Raw genomic sequence first — 19,415 nt, forward strand, 5'->3', positions numbered from 1 at the left:
TTTTGTCATCGAAGCAATCTTGACAAAAAAAATCTCAAATCAAATCTTATGAGGTCGGAGCCTAAAATAAGTATGAAATGTATAAAATTGTAAATTGTGTTCATGTGGCACAAGTTCGGCTTTCTTTATTAAAAGTTATTTATGTTTGAAACCTTGGTTTGCATTTTGGTTCCTACTTCCGTGTGAAACGTGACATCTTGAGACTTTCTCCATTTCTCTGTGCAACAGGCAAGGAGATGAGGCAAGATTTTCCTGGAGGGCCGCTCTTTACTTCACCGTGTGTTTTGTGCACATACACAAGCAAGAAACAATTAGAACTGCTGAACTGTGTAATTGTAAATCCATAAAGCAGTTCTGACAATGCAGAAGGATTGTTTTAAATTGTACTTGTAAGATTATTGCGATCCAAAGAAAAGTAAGCCGAATACAACCATCCATTCACTCATCCTGCCTAAAAAATCAAAACACAAGAATAATCATTCATTATTAAATGCATGAATTAAGACCGAACAATGTTGTGCAATAATCACCATTATAATAATAATGGTTGTAAACTATAACATAGTACTTGAAAAACCTAATAACTAGAACATTCCAGGTTGTTACAATCAATAAATGTTGACTGATTTATACATAAAGGGATTCATGTTGTGTTTCTTGCAAGTAGCATAATGTACCAAATTATCAAAATTCATTGGGACAACTAGTGTTTATTATTGTTATCTCCAATGTTCAAGTCCAGTTGTTTGAAGCCAAATACACCTTCAAAGTTATTTCATATTTATAATTCAATCAGCCCATGAGATATAATTCCATTTCAAGTTTGGATATTTTTCACTGAAAGTTTTTAGTTTTTGTTTTTTTTGTTTTGGAAATAGCTTCTGAGACTGAAGAAAATACAGCACAGTCAGAAAGCAGCTTCCTAATTGCCATATGTATGCAAATTGCATCAATCTGAAGCCATTACAGAAACAATTAATCTTTGGCAATCACTAAAACATTTTAATCACAATCGTTTCAAATGGTTGACTATTCATTATGCCCCCTAATTAGATCATAAATTGAATGAATACACTGTTGTGGAGGTTTTGAAAGATGGGACACACGGGGGACACAAAAGCCAGCTAGCACTGATGAAGTGTGCCGCGTTTATGGCGCCCGGGGGCCAAACGGTGCCTCCGGAGGTGCTACATCCGCTTCTCATCTGTAAGTGGTTTATTGACTGAATGCCTGTTGGATGGAGCGTGCAGATCAGTGGGCAGGTGATGCAGGTGATCACGATCGTGGGGGGGGGGGGTCAAAATGTTACAGTATATCATGCGGCCTGGGACGATCGATATTCCCGATGTAATTGATTGAACGCTTCCTGCTGGCGTGAGTGAGCAGAGTGGGCCGTGGCAGCGGGGGTTGACACATCACTGTTGTTGTGTTTGTCAGTGTTGTGACGTTTGTGCAGAGTCCACGGGAGTTTTGGCAATGTGACAAGAAAGATGTCAGCCATCAGCGCCACCCAACGTTTCAGACAATGTCCGTCTAAAACCTGTCACGACGATGCCTAAAAATGTCTGCTGTCTTGCTGAGAAAACCCGAGCGCTAGAAATAGAATTACTCGATCTGGGTTTCTCCCACAGTCTCGGGTGTTCTTTGTGAATAAAGCATAGGTCTGAAATATTTGCACAATCCTCAGACTTTTGGGAAAATCCGGAGCTGCCTTCACAGGTGAAACAATTCAGGCCTGGTCTGTAAAAGCTGGCTTGTCGACCAGTAAATTAGCCCCATATGCACTTAATCATGTGGACCAATAGGCTCCACTACATACAGACTGGGGGAAAACACTACGTAGTCATCTGACAGGGTTTGAAGTGTGTGTGTGTGTGTGTGTGTGTGAAGGATAGGATGGCAGAGAAAGAGAGAGGAAATCATTAGAAAATATAGAGTTGGTTTAGGGCTAGATTAATTGACTTTGATGTAGGCTTGTATGGAAACATAACAGATTATCCAAGCTGGTGCTGTGCTTTTCTTTCATTACAAAAGGATTTTAAAAAGAACTGTGAAAACGGGGGGAGGGGGGGTGTATTTGAAGGATTGTGTTTGGGTAAAATGAGTAAGTAAAAAGTCTTGGTTTCTAAACCTTACATACTGTGGAAGTACTGATATAAAGATTCACCTGGTAATCTTTTGGACTTCCTTGTTACATGCTGTGGACTATCAGCGTGTAGAAATTTAAATTGTTTAAATCAACTGAACAGAAAAAGAAATTGCCAACAAATCGCAGATGGTAAACTGAGGTAAAGTGAACTCAATAAGATCTGTTTAACTGCGCGAACAACCTCGCAAGACAACTTTATCCTTCGAAAATGGTTTCATCATGCACTGTTCACGGGGTGCCGTGCAGAGATTCCACAGTGGCTTATTTGGCACTCGCTGGAGAGCGCGTGGCTTACATCACCAAAGGAGCCGGCAGGGTGGAACTAAGGGCTGATATGCACGCTGACCGTCTCATACACACAGAAAAACACTATCAGCTTGTGTGGTGAGATAGCATTTCCTTTTTAATCTCATCAAAAGATATAGTCACATACCTTTTTGTGCAGCTTTATTCAAAATTTTAGCATTTCATATCAGTCGCAGAGAACAATTATTTGTTCACAGCATGACTATTATTGTTGCTGCATAGAAAATATTCTTCTCGCAATGTGTAAAAAAAAAAGCAACAACTCTCCATTGTCTCTGGTTGCGGATCAGGACTGTGTTGCCTGCTGTCCTGTGATGAAGGGACTTTAACAATCAGGAGCAGTTCTATTGCAGCAAACAACTATTATTTGGACTTGTAAAACTTCAGAGTTAGAGACTGCCCGAGAATTTTGAGGTCCAATAGTTGGAGTCCTTCATTGACGGTGTTATTTTCACTGACCATCATGAAAGAAAATACATTTTGGACTTGTGGTAGGAGAAAGAAAGCAGGCACCACAAGAAGCCGATGGTAAATATAATGTAAAAATACGGCTTATCGAGGGATATTTTCCTGGTGGAGACATGCTCATTTTATTTGACCCACAAGCCCCTGACCTACAGGGCACATTATACCGCTCCGTGATACAGTGTGATAACTCGAACATACACGCACATGAACACAAGCTCATGCTCCATAAGGGCTCTTTTCACTTTCCCTGCAGGAGTAAGCTTCTCCCCCAGTGTGCTCCGGCAGTAATACGGCACCGGGGGAATGGAGGGGCTGCTGGTCTTTTAACAGGGATGACCAACTCACTTCTCTCCTCTGCGCTGGTAGTGCTTATCAGCCAGCTCCATGCCCAGAGCACCGCTTCCACTTCACAGGGCCACCAACACCTCGACTGCCACAGGATGTTTACACTGATCCCTTCATAGAGGACTCCCTCGGGCTGCTGCCTCTGTTTGTGTGTCTGTGTGTGTGTGTGTGTGTGTGTGTCTTTCACGACTCCCTCGGGCCAAAACACATCTTGTCGGCATTGAGCCTCGTGGAGTGACAACGCCGGCTCTGTTCCTCCTGAACCACAGTGGGAACACTGCGTGCCGGCGGGGAAAGAGCGGGGAAAGAGCGGACAAGGACAAGTGCCCTTTCAGGCCTCGGCCACCTCGATGCGGACGAAAACCTATAAAGCGAAGGGTCAGATGTAATGGCTGCATTGTTTCAGAAACATTCGCGTCACGCAACGTGTGACATATTTTTCATTTAGATGTTCTCAAGCGGGTCTGCGAGTTGTAGAAATGCTCCTCTGCTTGACAACGGCCTCTGAAGTAGGACATGAATCAAGTATCATAGTGCATGAATAATGCAACACCCTGAGTTATGGGTGCTTGTCATGGTCAACAAACTGCGGCGTTTTTTCCTGTTTGGCTGTGATCTTTTCAGGGAGTCTGACACATTATACATAGTGTGGCTGTAACAGGGGGAACCCTCAGAACGTGTTTTACAGCTGTAGCAACCGCGGCTACATAAACACAGGTACTAAAAAAAGCGTGGTGATGTTGTTTCGCCTTTTCCCATTACTGAAGTACATGCAACCCCCCCCCCCCCCCCCCCCCCCATCCCCTCGGTTCCATGTTGCACTGAGGATGCAGGTGTGAACACGAAATGGCCCACGACTGCAATGCCCAAATAAATATATATGCCGTTTTTTTATTTTGGTTCCCAAGTGAGATAAAGAAGAACGACTAAAAAACCCAGATTAACACGGAGAAGTGTTTTTGCACCAGATTATACTTTAGCAGAAAATTTGCATCTTGGTGGCTCAGGGAAGCAAAAGGGTACGTAATGTGGTGCATGTTTAAAGATATAAAGAAAGGACACCTTGTTCAGCATGAACATGATGTTGGATTTTGAGTAGTGTTTTCTCTTGTACACATTGAAACGTGCCCTTGAGTCTGTTAAGCAGCACTTGGCTAAGCACTGAGCAGTCAATGCATTGCCGCCGTTGTTAAAAACAAAAAAAAAGTCTTTCATCAGTCATCCAGCAGAAGAAAAGAGAACACAAGCGGCAAATTGAATCCTCAGCTGGCCACGATGCCAGTAAGGGCGCATTCCTGCTTCCTGTTGCTCATCCCACTCCCCGCCTCTTTGAGGCCCGGACGCCAACCAGCAGGAAGTGGCCGACACGTGTCTCCCGACGCGAGGGGAAGGTGCGTTCACAGACATTCAGTCAATCTCAACTGCAACCTTTTTTTTTGCTAGTTCATCAAACTGTGGAACAGATTTTAAGATTAGCTGTAAGTTACCAGAAAGTAATGAGTTGGAATGAGTTTAATTTGTGAGGATAAAAAAGGGAGGAAATCCAAATTTGGATATTACGGTGAGTGAGGAGACAAGGGCAACACAATACTTGAAGATGATTGAGGTAAACTGCACCAAAACAGTAATGAACTATATAATACACTTTTTTCACTTTGTGCCAAGAATAGCACTATTTTTTTTTTTCTATTTTGAGAATGTGCATCCGCTAAAGCAGAAGCAGACATAAATGGATTCATATGTCAAGGGAGAGTGACAAAGAGAATCAGATTGAGTCCTCTTGAGCCACAAAAGAGCTCGACAGAAGGGAGGGACCAGAAAAAAACAGGGTGAACCGGTCATCCAGGACTTTCTTAACCTTTTATTTATTTGAGTGGTTCAACAAAAGAAGAGCAGAGAGATGATGTGCTTCTGAACCCAGAGTGCCTGACACAGATGGCAGAGGAGGCTTTTTATTAGACTTGAAAATGAGGAGATATAAAATTGTTGTTATCCGTACAGTAAAGACAAGTGAAAAGTGTATTTTCTTTGGGGAGGACTTAAGTACCATCTGCATGAATGAAGACATCAATGTAGTAAAATAGTTCTTCTATTTACACCGTGTACTTGTTCATCTCTAGTATACTATGTATATAATGTCTCTATGCATTCAAATTAAATATTTACCAATTCAAAATGCTAATGCGAATAACAGAATAGATGTATATATATATGGTACCACTGTAGAAATTGAGTATTTGTTTAAATGTAGTAAATCCAAATGACTATACAATATTTTAAAAAATGTCTTTGAAAAAGACAAAATACAATCTTCCACTTTCCATTTTGAATTTGATTGTTTGTTTTCTGGCTTATCTAATTGTATGAAGATGAATCATACTGAAGGCCCCTTAAAATCACATAACCAAAGGGCTCTTTAATAATGATGAGAATTCAGCGGCACAACGTAAGGAGATCAGTTCATCTACAGCAAATAAGGTCTGAACTACATTTATTGAATCACTGGGATAAGAAAAATGGATTAATCCAAATTTACAGAAAACTAGCGATTCCACAAAAAAGTTAATTATTATTATTATTGCAATAGCACTTCCTATTTAAGTGTGAGTGTGTGTGTGGGGGCAATCATGGAGCAATGTTTTAATGAGCTGGTCCACGTGCAGTAAAATGCACATGAGAGAGCATGCAGTCGATGAGATGATAGACTGCGTTTATACACTGCACCAAAGGACATTTACCATAACCAAGATGTCTAACCTTTTTGCCTGTGAAAAGAGATTTCAATAAACTGTTGATAATTTAGCCGGAGCTTAAATATCTAGTCTCTCATATTAGTGGAAGGAATTTTAATTTAGGTTTTTAAGGGTAATGAGGATTGAACAAAATGATGACTGGTGCTAATTTTTATTCAATAAATCCAATTGAAAGATAGTTGATATCGGTCCGCCGAAAAACCCCAAATGTTTTTTCCATTCGACTTATAAATATTTATTTAATGTAACCCCCCACCCCCCAGTCGACCAACTATTCCGTCGCGTTCATCCCCCGCACCTTCAAGAGCGCAAAATATATTCCAACATGAGACGTGAGGCAAAAAAGGTCAGGGAACTCTGATCTGATCTGTTATAGTAAACTTAATTTCGCATCTCTGATGTTATTCGACCTCCTAGGTTTATTCTCATGTTGCCACAGTTTTATGTTGGTGTTATTTAATGCTTTTTTGCTACTCTCTCTAAGCTAACAAAAAACACAAACACGGAGTAACCAGCTAACCATAGATGCAAAATCCTGAACGTCACTGATTTTCATATTTCAGTCCAGGGGGCATAAAAAAGTTAGCTTATAGATCTCAGGCATCAAACACACAACCAGAACCACATCAGTAGACGTATGAGGACACACAGTCACTTGCATCTTTCTGCTAATCAGTGTACATTGACACACACACACACACACACACACACATGCAAACCCCTGAGCAGATCAAGGGGTTATCCGCCCACAGTGGCAATAGTGCCACAGGATGATGAAGGCTTGGGCCCAAAGTACCAGCTTATATCTGCAGATCAATGGCTGACCTCCCAACCAGCCACTGCCCGACTGACCAACACACAGCTTACAGCTCAGCCAAAGGCACTGCTCCAAGCTGCACGCTCAATATATATATCAGCCTAATGATTTTCCCCAGGATCCCAGACTTTGTCCGCTTGTCAACTCCTTTTTTTCTCTGTTAGTCTCTGTGGGTCTTTGTCACTGCTGTTTGCTTTTGTTGTTGCTGCCTCGAAGTCTGTATTTCACGTTGTGTCGATAAAGCAAAAGCCACCTTTTCTGTGAATGTCAGAAAAACGAATACAATAGCAAAAATATGTTTGCAGAATGTGAATTTCCAAATACATTAACTAACATTTGCAGAGCCCAAAAAGAGCTTTGAAATGTATGGAAGCAGGAATAAGACGGCCGCCGAAGTGTTGTCCGAAGTTTATTCAGACAAACCGCTTTGGCCAAAGGCATTGCTCTTGAGAAAGCAGAAAAATCACACAAAAAAAACAGGCTCGGAATCAGTCGGCTGGCGCAGATAACACGAGGCCATCTGCACAGACCGATCCTCGCAAATTTAGAGACCCCCGTTAACTTTTTCAGCTAAAGCGGCGCATTGATTCTAGTAAAATTGCTCCAGTCTTTGATGCACGCCGCCTGCCCTTTGACCAAAGTCATCAAAAAGTTCCCCTCTTTTGAGCGGCAACTGTTTGGCGGCTCCCGAAGAGGAAAGTGTTGGTTTGGCAGAAGCATTCTCATCGAAAGAACGGCACTAAAGTCTTTTCTCCGTGGAAATGCGGTTCAGTTTACTCTGGTTCTCTAAACCTTTATTTATTGTTATTTATCTTGTATTGTTGTGCATATCTAACCATTCTGAGGGTGGTGGAAGTTTTCAGTATTTAGCTGTGGTAAGTAAAACAACATTTAATTCCTCACGGTGGCAGTTCCTTAACCGGTTTCCTAATACATGACAACCGCACCGCTATTTCTTTGCCTCAAGTCCACATTAAAATTTGCATGCCTTCGAGTTTGCGTTATAGCTGTCAAGTCTGTGGGCTCCAACTAATCAAAGAAAATCCTCATGAGAAACATGCAGGATAAACAAGTGATTAGAAGGCCGAGCTTGTGACTGTGAGGGGGAGAGAGAGAGAGAGAGAGAGCGACCATCACACACAGTTAGCCAGCAGAGCTTATTCTGCCAGTGACAACTTGCTCCACTACCTAATCCCAGCCTGTTTATCAAGCCCCGCGGCCCTACATGTATCATCTTCAACTCAGATTGCAGGAGTTGGAGTTCACAGTGATGCAGAAGTTGGAGTCAAAGGGTAGCCTGGAGATGTCAACAACAGTTGGATAAGTTGGATTTGCCTCAGCTGTTGCAAAAAAAAAAAAAAAAACACAAAATGAAAAAATCCCCCACGACAATCTCCTCTCGTTGGAGTCCCAGTGGATTTCTGCTTTATCGCAAGGAGCGCTTTTCATTTTTGGCTTCGACAAAATTGGGAACAACGTTCTCAACCTCCACTCAAATCTTATCGGTCGCGGTTTTTAGATCCTAACTTTGATGTGCGATGGTGTAAGCTGCACAGTGCATTCAGAACATGGTGGATGTAATGGGGTTCAAGTTAAATTAGGTTCATTTTTACAGGTCAAAATCATGGCTTTGCCCATACCAATTACACATTTACACAAGCCAAACTAACAATTATACATTCACACATACAAGTTCTACTGTGGGGAGCTTTTCCCATCTGCTAATGGCCGTCGCCTGGGAGCAACCATATGTCATCTGTGGTTGTTCTTTAAATCAATACCATACAACTCTAGAAAAAGAAACGCGACACACAAGAATAATTCAACTGCACAGCTGTAGTATTACCTATTAAACAACTTTTGCCAATACCAAAAATGTGGTTACATCAATGCGCATCTACAGAGCAGAGAAAAATTAGTGAAATAAGTTAAATTAGTGCATCAACATCCTTCAGTGAAGCTAATGCAAAGGTGTTATGGGTCTTCTTCTTCTCACTTGATAGTTTATAGTATCTATTTTCAAGTCTTCTTAATACAATATGCTGTGAATTTAGTAAATGATGGTTCCATTTCTAGTGGAAATAGAGGACAAAGCAAGGAATGCCTTGAAGCATTTAGTTTTCCTGCTTGAACTTCAAAACCAAACTACACCAGCTACTGGGGCAAGTCAGTGTAACTACATGCTCTTCTTATAGACAGTCTATGGTTTACATTTCTTTTATCAAATCCTTCCAAAAGAATCTGTGTTATTTCATATCAGTAAGTAGCAGGTATTCATTCAACACATAAGAGGGACAGTTTTCACTTCAGTAAAGTACCTATCACACATTTTCAATACTTACTTACTGTAATCCTAATCACCGGCCCAGATATGGAGCACAACTCTCTCGGGTGTACCCCGCTGCAGCTCCCTTCATTCCCTCTGCTGAACCGTATAAAGGGCCTGCAAGACTTTCACAAGTTCAAAGCAGCCAGAGAGAAAACCCAAAGCGACCTCTCACCCTGTCGATCGTAATAGTCTTGGAGGCATGTCTCAGTCGGAATGGTAAGCCGCTTTCTTGCAGCCCTTTTTTCAACCTGTGCGATCACAAAATTCCCCTGGGCACATGTAGCCATTCCCAAAGTCAGAGGGATAGAGCTAAATAATTGAAGACAGGCAGCATGGAAGTGGGATAGTGATAAATTCTGGGGTCCCAGTGAACAATAAAATCATCAGTTTCAAGTGGAGAAAAGCGATCAGTGTAGATCATTATGTTAGAAAACACAAGGAGTCAAATGACTTGCTCCAGGCAACTGATTATTGCTTTGTGGTGGATCCAATTGCGAGCAATATCTAAATAGTGACCGATCTCTTTAGGCCTTATGTGACTAATTGCTTATTACTGAGTAGATGAGGAAAGTCACAGAGTACAAACAGATGCAGAAACAACGCAAGGAGGGAAGAGAGACCAAGACAGAGTGCCAGTTAAAATATAAGGACAAGTACAGATAGGAACTAAAATGGAAAAGACATACCTGTCTTACGTGACCTTTAAGAAAAAGCGAATTTACAGAGGAGTGAGGTTGAGATAAGGCTAATACACTGAGGGGAACATATTTATTCCAACCTTTTCTCCTGCTGATATTTCACCAAAGAATGGCAAGAAACAAACAGCCGAAGCCCACGACCTGTGATCCTGAACTCTGTTAAGGATTGGACTCGTGTCGACTGACACAAAAGCACTGTGCACAATGTCTGAGTTTCTCCTAACCGGCCTCAGCTGAATGCCCTTCTGTATTTATACCCCTGAACCTACATACCTCTGATAACGTATGAAGCACCCTATACTAATACCTTGCACTCTCAGATATTAGACATTCATTTGCATTCATAAGCAGCACTACCCCCAGGGGGCAAATCTGTGAATATGTTGGATTGTTTAGTCAAAATTACAATACAGCTGGGGCAGTTAATCTTTTGAAAAGCCTGTTAATTTGTTAAGGAGGAAATGGTGTTTGCATTTGCATGTTGAATAAGGAGAAGCTGCAGAGCCCTTTTCCAACCTGTTGCACCCCTCGCTCCGTGGCTAATGAGGCCAGGAATTACTGATTGCACAGGGAGCGCTTAGCATGACGAACACACCGTGACTTCACAGCGGCCTCGGGGCAGGTCCGCACGTGTGCAGGTTTGTGTCTGTGTGCGCACGTGTGACCGTATTCATGAATATTTATGAATGTGTGCTTTTCCAGCGGCTAGGCTTAAAAGCCTGCAATTACAGGCGAAATAATAATTATTAGTTAGCATTAGATCAAATGCAATCAATTACACTAGAAGAAAAAGCCAACAAATGAGCAGATTTTGCTGTGACCCTGACTGGGCACGTGAATGCGTGACAACTAAAGGACGTGTTTTATCAGCTACAGAACATACATTATTTGTACTTGGTATTGTAACATGCAAATAGTAGGTCGGTGTGGTGGGAAGCGATGGGATGCGAGATATTTTCATATCCGTCTACGCTGCTGGAAGGTTTATGATACATGAGAGATTATTTTGTTTCTTTACAGTTGATGGAAGCTTGTGAAAATCACAGCAGCAACACATGACACATGACAATGATCAACTCTTTTAAAAAGCAGAATGCCAGGAGTCCAAGTTTAAATGACTTCTCTCTTTGTCCTGCCAGAGGGATACTTAACATTCAAATTAACGATCAGTTATTTGTCAGGATGGAGCTTTAATGTAAGTGTTTTCCCATCATTTTTTTTAATTGGATGTCCAAAAAAAAAGATTAGGATTTGTCATGAGTTTAGACAACAGGTTAAAGTCCTTAACAAGGGGGTGTTGTAGCTGACAGGAAACCTCTTTTTAATGCTCTAACATTGGAGTAAAAACATGTGCTTTTACTAACTACCAGACAAGTTGCTTCACTTTATCCAAACAACTTGTTTAGCTCCACCGATATCTGACTGGTATGTCTACCGGACTACTAGTGTTCTAGTAGACACCCTGTCTAGCAGGAACTTTTGAGTCCAATTTCAGTTTCTATATTGGTCGTTCCGTAGACAGATTTTGCAGTTCTCTAGAAAAACGGTCATGGAACTTTGCAGGTGTGTAAACGTTGAGTTTGTATTAAAAAAGCTCACAGAGGCACACACAAGGATTCTCTGTATTGTTTTGTCCCGAGTTGGACTATGTTGGAGGAGATGGATGTGGGGGGAGAAAAGAGTAACTCTGGAGAACATTAATAGTCAACGATGTCTTTGCCACAAGGAGAAAACTCACAAGACCTACTTGTAATGTAAACTGTCCACAAACACACACCCACACCAGTAAATCAAAGTGAACTGGCAGTACGCAAACACATACAGACACACACGTCTGGATGGACGTCTGTCTTGAACAAAGATTCACACATTCACACCCCCCCGCCCACTCCCCTGTGATCACAATGTGAATTCACACCGCCTTCACGGGAATATTAAGTGCTTCAAGGGGTATCATTAAGTAACCTTTTTTTTCCTTCCTTTTTTCTATTATCAGGAAATCCAAGAGCACCACAGTTTTAACCCTGTAGCATAAAAGCAAGGCGCAGCAGAGTGGAGGCGAGATTAATCATCAGCAGCCGGGTGTTCAAATACTCTCCGGCAAGCTGGCAGTCAAGTGCTGTAAAGTAGCTTGTGATTTTCCATCACTTTGAGGTTTAATCTTTCCGTCGCTAATGAGGTAATTTCGGTTGAATTCGAAGTCTCATCCCAACGGGAAACATAAAAAAGACAAACTTCCCAACGATCAAGGTGCAAACACTGGCGCAAAATACCACAGAGAGAAAAATACCCCCTTAAAAGTTCCCATTTACACACATGCTGACGACCGTGACAAACACACACTGCGAGCGCTAATACTTCATGGGAGTTCATCATCGCTTGCGCAAGAGGAAAAGCAATGAGGCTTTTTGGCAGATTTCCTGCTCACCCAGGGTTGACAAATTGCCAGGGCTCTCTGTCACAGCTCCACTTTGAGGCTGCTAACTGCTTCATCTGCCGTGATTTAGATCTTTGGCGTCAAAGTAGCTGGTGGAATGCATATTCCTTACACCCTCATTTGCATTCCACAACAACCAGTCACTTTGAATGGTAATTTGTGTGAGACAAAGCTCAATGAATCAATGACTACCTTGTTGTTGTGTGGAAAACAACTCCGATACAAATTTTTCCTCAGACAGGCAATTTTGAAGGTGAGTACATGAAAACAATCTTCATGAAGCAGCAGGGGTATAATTAAGATGTTATCCAGTCTAAACAGTCCCCTCCAGGCTGTCTAAGATGAAGCTGGGAAGGCCTTAAGCACCATAATGTACACGTAATGTTTCTCAGAAAGGACAGAAAGGTAAAAAGAAAAAACCCATCTCTCATTTTAGCCATTGCCATTTAAATATATATATAATCTGTAGCAGTCGGTAAATCTCTTCTAAATGGAAGCCTGGATACACGTGATATTCAGGGTTGTATTTAGATAAAGATTATCATTTTGTGAACGCTAGGTAGTAGAAAAAATACAAGTAAAAAGATTTATTCTAAAGTTATTACCGAGACCTTGACTCTAAAAAGAATAAAATAGTTAAAATCAATGAACTCTCCTCAAACTGTTTTTGGCTTTTGAGCTTTTTACTTAAATTGAACAATGTCAAACAGCTTGTGCTTTAACTTTCATGTGGCGACCTCCTTCTTTCTCATAGAAAACGCCTGCCGACTGAAATGCACGTTTATTCTGCAAAGGGAAGGAAATATCTGAATGTTGTCTGTCTGTGTGCGAGGGAATCGATCAAGGCAAGTATTGCTCACCGCTGTCTTTTTATCGCTTCTTTCCGTCTGTGATATTGTGTCTTTCATTTGCGATATCATGTTGTTGTAATGACTTGACAAATGACCTAAATAAACAGGACTAATGACGTGAGTGATCCCGGGCAGTTGACTAGCGGTGTCATGGCAACGTTGTCCGTGAACTGGAGTCTGGTGTGGCAAATCAAAGGATTATCGCTCACACATTTTAAAATCTCTAATGCCAGAGATTAATTCCTGATTTTGCCAACCGCGGATTATTTTGATTAAACAAGCTGTAAAAGTAATTCTTCCAAACAACAACAACAACAACAATGTAGTGTAGTAAATACACGGTAGTACTGTAACTGCGTTGCCTACTAATTCATCTCAGTGTATTACTCAGGGAGACAATGTCCTCCTTTACACATACAGATATGTCAATTTAAACATGTATTTTTGAATTTAGCGTCTGTGGACTGTTGTCTTTGTGCTCAATGATGTCTGTTAAAATGAATCAGTGAGAGATATTCAGCAGCGCGGCACAGTGAACTTCTCCCAGGAGGAGGCTGACTCACCTGAGGGTGAATATCGGCACTGTGGAAAGCGTGGAGAGAGCCAGAAAAGCGGAGACGGTCTCTCTCTGCCGGATGGGTTTGGAGGGCGCCATCACCACAAAGTTGTTGTCCAGCTTCAGCTCCGACAGCGGCTGAAACAGCCGGACGCTCCCGATGCGCTGCATAGGCGTGTGCCCTGCGAAGTAGCCCACCGGCCTCTGCTGGTCCGAGTGCGCGGCGCTCGCCTTTCTCGAGTCCTCGGCGCTGCAGTCTCCGCTGTCCGTGGTTTGGACCATGTAGTAGAGCTCCACGGGGGAGCCCTGGGCCTGCTCAGAGACCCTCTGCCTTCCCGGTCTGACGGTGGGCAGGCTGAACCAGCTGGCCAGGGGCTCCAGCTCGGCAACGCATATCCCCAGCTCGCCTTTGAGCCTGCACGTCCCGCGCACCTCTTGGGTCTCGTGGAAGGCGAACATCCGGACGCAGGGCAGCTTGTGGATGGCGCTGTAATCATCCCAGTCCCTCCCGGCGATGTAGAACAACACCTGAACCTTCGGCCAGCTGGGGTGAATCCGCTCACTGATAATGTAGGTGTGGACCTTCCAGTTGAAGGTGAAGAGGGGTGACGATGAGGGCGAGGTCGGTGCTGATGATGTGGTGAAAGGGGGGGTGTTGAACGGGCCTGGCGCGGTCTGCAGCAGCTCCAGGGGGACGGGCTGCTGGACAGACAACGGCCCGTAACTGGCATTGATGAAAGGCATCTGGCGGGCCTGGTGGATGAAGAAGGACTCGGTGCGAGCCTGCAGGCTGGAGTTCCTCATTAAGTCCTGGTTGGCCTCCTGTAGGAAGAACGCCGACTCTGCGTTGAGGATCCGGTAGCTGACGGGCAGATAGATTGGTGCGGGTCCATACCTCTGCAGGCCCTCCAAGATCACCTTGCTATCAACCACTGGAACAAAAAGACAAAATAATTCAGTTTCAACAACTGAGGGGAAAACACCTGAGGTAATCCACTTCTGGTCATGCATCATGGTACTTATTGCTGCATGATGAAGATTCATTGTCTAAACCCTATCAACAAACCCGAGCCAGGCGTGAAATCAAAGCGCAGAATGAGAAGAAATTGGAGGAAATAACTCACGACCACATTTAACATAACATTTGCATGCATTGCCTGGAACCTGAGGCAATCGTACGTACAGTCACTTCCTGCAGTGAATGTTAAATGGTTTGTCGGAGACATTTCCATATGATATCCGCTGCGCTTATATAAAATAGTATGTTAGGCCCAAGTCAAAACACTTGCGTCTTTCTGAGTCACTGCCTTATCAGTCTTGTCCGTGTTTCCTCCAGCTTTCGATCCTTTTCAAAGTGACAATCTGCATTCCTCTCTCCCGCAATTTTTCCATCTTGCGACTCCTGTTTTCTTCCTTCTTCATCACTCGTTCTTCGTTCCAATCAACTTTTATGCCTCAATACTGCAATAACTTTGCCTCACCCGCCATGTCAGACCCAATTCCATGTACCGCACTCTTCTAATCAGTTTTTCCAGTGCATCACAATGGAAAAGTAACAAACATTGACCGTTGTTAAAATGCACCTAAATCCTTCAATGCATTGCACGAGAGGAAAAGTAGTAGCTAATTCCTGCTGTGAAACATTAAAACTGATGGTGGATGGTGGAGCGACTGGGGAAGATCTTGGAAAGTATCATTGCTTCCAATTTGCATTTCAACACTGCAGTTTAGTTGATATCTTCTCTTTGCAAATGATGCATCATTTCCTGCAACTACAAACTGTTACTAAAGCAAAAAGTACTAAGGCATTTACTGGAAAACATCAAATATTTCCTAATCCAATAAACAAACCACTTCTCCACTAATCTGTTTGCATTAAGACACTGTTAAATTGACATTGATCCACTTAGAAATTTGGCACACTTTTTCCGGTGAAAGCAATAAGATGTGTACGATTTATAGCCCTTATTAGAAGGCCGATCAGAAGTCCAAATTGCCATTTCTAACTTCCTGTTGTTTTTAGAACATCAATGTGCACCTGCACCTTTCACCTTGCTCACCATCCCTGCCTCACGTCTTTAACTGCACGCCTCCACTTCAACTCCCCATCTGATGGGACGTGTTTCACAGCTTGTCAACCTCTCTGCTGAGATATTGGGGGGAAATGGTATTGTTTTGTGTTGGTTACGTTACCGAGGTGTCATAGTGGTACCGGTATTAAACAAAGCAAATGGATTTGTTGTCTCGCTCCGTCTCTCTTACCGGTTTTGCTCCCAGCCACGGCACATTCCTATATTCAACTGGTTTGGCCCTCCAACATCCCCTACATGGCCCTCAAACCTGCTTCCACGCTGCTCTCCATCCTGCAAATCTTCCCCTCCCCCCTGTTTCCCTTAACCATTAGGTTCCAGATATCTGGACTGATGGAGTAGCTCACGAGAGCCCATTGATTTCCTGTTACAGACGTGGCGCGGCAGGGACTTGTGAAGACAGCACAGGAATGGCTTTTCTTTATTTACCTTTTATCACGAGTCTGACTGTAAACCAGCCTAATCGGTTGCCCGATAAATCGACGGGTGCGTTAATATCTGATCCTTTTTGATCCCTTATGACTTATGTCCAGGCATAAGCAGCTGGTCCTAAGCTGAGTCCATTAGATTCTCAAATAAATACAAAATACTTTTCAAAAAACATCCGCAGCAGGGGAAGTGCGCTGTCTGCAGAAATGATATAAAACAGCCAAACAGTGGAACCTAATTCCAGAGCTTCTTTCTATAGTGCATAACCCTGTTAGAGTGAACAGTCTGACACTGATGTGGGTAACAAAGCGCTTGAAATAATACAAATGAATCATCAATATAAATCAACTTCGCCATTATGTTCCGTCTTTGTTTGTTTTTGTGTTCCAAACCTTTCTCTGCTCCACTGCTTCCCTGATGGGGAGGAATGGAGGCAGATGTAAAGACATCCCCTGAGGCCGTTCACGGTGAATATCTGCTGCTGGTACATAGGTGTGACCGTGAAAAACATGTTTATATTCTAAAATGACAAGATGGAGAGCAATGTCAAGAGGGGAACAGTTGCTTAGTCGGTCTTCCTGTCGCTCTTTTTAACTGGTGTTGATGTTGCACACTGTCCTAGTTTCCACTTACAGATGCCGTTACAATACTATGACTACTATATCAGTCATTGCAGCTGAATAAATGTTGTAATTTGCTACTCCAGGTTTAGAATATGTCCCTTTCCTTGACACCAATAGGACGCCTCGAATGGAGAGGTAAAGCCGGGTTGATTTGCGGCTCCCGAGTCGCCCTTGGATTTCACGTCTTCAGCTACTGTACTTGTAAATCATGTCTGCCGGACTGTTTCTGCAAATGAAAAAGGGGATGATTTGTGCTGATAACTTAACCCCTGTGGTAAATCCTGGCTGCAGAGGATTTCCTGTGCAATGCCAGCGGCTCAGGGAGTCTGAAGGCATATAACGCATGAACCGGACTGGCCTCATCATCACACAGATGCTCGGGTCAGGACTTGATGCATTGATGTTATATTCATGTAGTGTGAGCCGGGAGGCCGACGAGAGCATGGGACTCCAAATTAAAATGAATTTAAAGTATTTTCCATGGAATCCCTACAATATGCAGCAACCGACTTCTAAAATAGGCTCTCAAAATGGTATTAAAGCATTCACGTTCCCCGAGACGGCCTTGTGTGGCTTGGATTCAAAGCGCTTCTTATAATCACCTGTTCTCGTCCCTGAAGTAAAACTTCACCCAGGAAAATATCATCTCTTCATCTTTGCCTCCCTGCTCCTCGCCTCATCTTACCCAGCACATGTGAATATTGCAACTGGTGCCCGATCAAACATATTAAGTTGGCCTGACTTCAGTAATACATTCATCAAACATATTTTCTTCCCATCAAGTTTATAGGGGAAGAGGTGTCCGAGGTAAGTGGTGGGAAAACGAAGAGCAGCGGGGGGCGGAGCCGGGAAGCGGGCGGTGGGGCGATAATTGTGGATCGACATCTTGTAAGTGTTCAGAAAAAGTCAAAAGATCTCAGCACAGCAGGAAATGTTGAACCAAATGCGTCTTTCATTGTATGAAGGTTTAGTTTAAAATTAATCCGTTTCTTCTTGTGGAGCCGTCGGGAACACGGCATTGCACTCGGCCTGCTGTAGGAACACCTGTAAGAGTTCACTGCTCTGGAAAAAACAACAACCACGAGTGGTCAATAGCAACGAGGCCGACGAGGGAAATCTCAATCTTAGTTTAATTAAATTTGTACAGTTCTCTTTCGGTCCGTGACATTCTAAGAGGAAAAGTCTGGCATTTAAATTGTTCAGTTCAAGTCGGAAGACCAAAACCACTATTACTGAGAAGCAAAACTTTTACTTTGACTTTTTCCACTGACTTCCAAAATACATCACACACTCTTGCAACATTTTCCTTTCTTACATTGGCCTTATTTTTTCAGCCCCAATAATCTCCTAAATTAGATTAATCCACAGTCCAGAAATGTACTATTTATACTAACATGCTATTCAATGATGGCGACATTGGTAAACAATATATAGCATTTAGCTCAAAGCCCTGAGGTGCAGGCCAACGATAGCCACACGCAATCCACAATCATTTGGGGTTTGTGTTTTATGGGCCTGTTGGCAGTCGGAGTGCGCTTGCCATTTTTCATTTCTCTTTCATTTAAGCTGAGTTTAAACTTTCATTCATCATTTCAAAATGTGATAATGACTGTGAAAGGTTCATTCTTCTATTCCTAAATGAGTCACTCAGCATCTTTGAAGGGAGCTGTCCAACTTGAGTGAAGGTTTAAACGTCTTTTCCAGGACTTAATAAAGAATGCACATGCACCTAAGTAGCTGTTTGCAGTATTGTTGAGTATAAAAAGAGAAGCTCAGAGAATCGGGTCAAGAGTCATGTTAAACTAACCATAACATGCCATTTTCAAGCTGTTTGAAGCTCTTATCTGTTCTTCCTTAACACCACTTTTGCATAAAAGAGTACCGTTCCTGTTTTGTAGAGATGAAGGCGCACCTTGTTTTCTTGTCTAACACTGACATTTATAAAGCTTTGTGAAAACCCAAATTGTCGTAGGTCCACAAGCTAGAACATTAAGACGTTATCTTTACGTGGCATTTTCTTTTGTTAAACATTTGCTCTGATTGGGATCCTGCTTTGGAGAGGGACCACTGAGGGGACCCCGAAGTCACCATCGATGGACTTACTGTCGGTCAGTTGGAGACGTAACTCCTTTATTTTCCGCCACAGAACAATGCAACGTAAAGGGTATTTGGGGCACTTTGAGCACCGGATATAAATGTCAACTGCTGCTCTGATGGACGAAATGCCATCGGCAAAGTCAAGAAGTTTAAAACCCTTATCAGAGACAGTTTCTGATCTCGTCTGGTGTGCTCACAAAGCGGACAGGAGCCTGAGCACCGCGAATATTAGCGACGCTACAGAGAACTGTCAGGATCTCCGATCCCCCCCGAGTTGGTTGATGAGAAGAATCGCAGCACGTTGATCAATTAAAGTCACAAAAGGTGTATTTTCTCATTTTGTGGTCTACGTCTATGTTGATTTTTAAATTTTTTATTATTTGGTGTCTACATGTTCAAGAAATAAAATGCTTCAAATCAAATCAAATCAAAAAGTTAACATTGATTTAGAAGAGAAAAAGATTACA

General features: G+C 42.6%; 1 protein-coding gene across 1 annotated transcript in view; it reads right to left on the bottom strand.

The window, feature by feature from the left end:
• LOC120832061 (transmembrane protein 132C) overlaps positions 1-19,415 on the bottom strand; it is a 106,179-nt gene that overhangs the window by 57,100 nt on the left and 29,664 nt on the right. Inside the window, exon 3 of the mRNA XM_040198084.2 lies at positions 13,717-14,641. Within this exon, the coding sequence (XP_040054018.2) occupies positions 13,717-14,641 (925 nt within the window). The remainder of the gene's footprint in view (positions 1-13,716; positions 14,642-19,415) is intronic.

The sequence above is a fragment of the Gasterosteus aculeatus genome, chromosome 14 (genome assembly GCF_964276395.1).
Source record: "Gasterosteus aculeatus chromosome 14, fGasAcu3.hap1.1, whole genome shotgun sequence".
NCBI lineage: Eukaryota > Metazoa > Chordata > Actinopteri > Perciformes > Gasterosteidae > Gasterosteus > Gasterosteus aculeatus.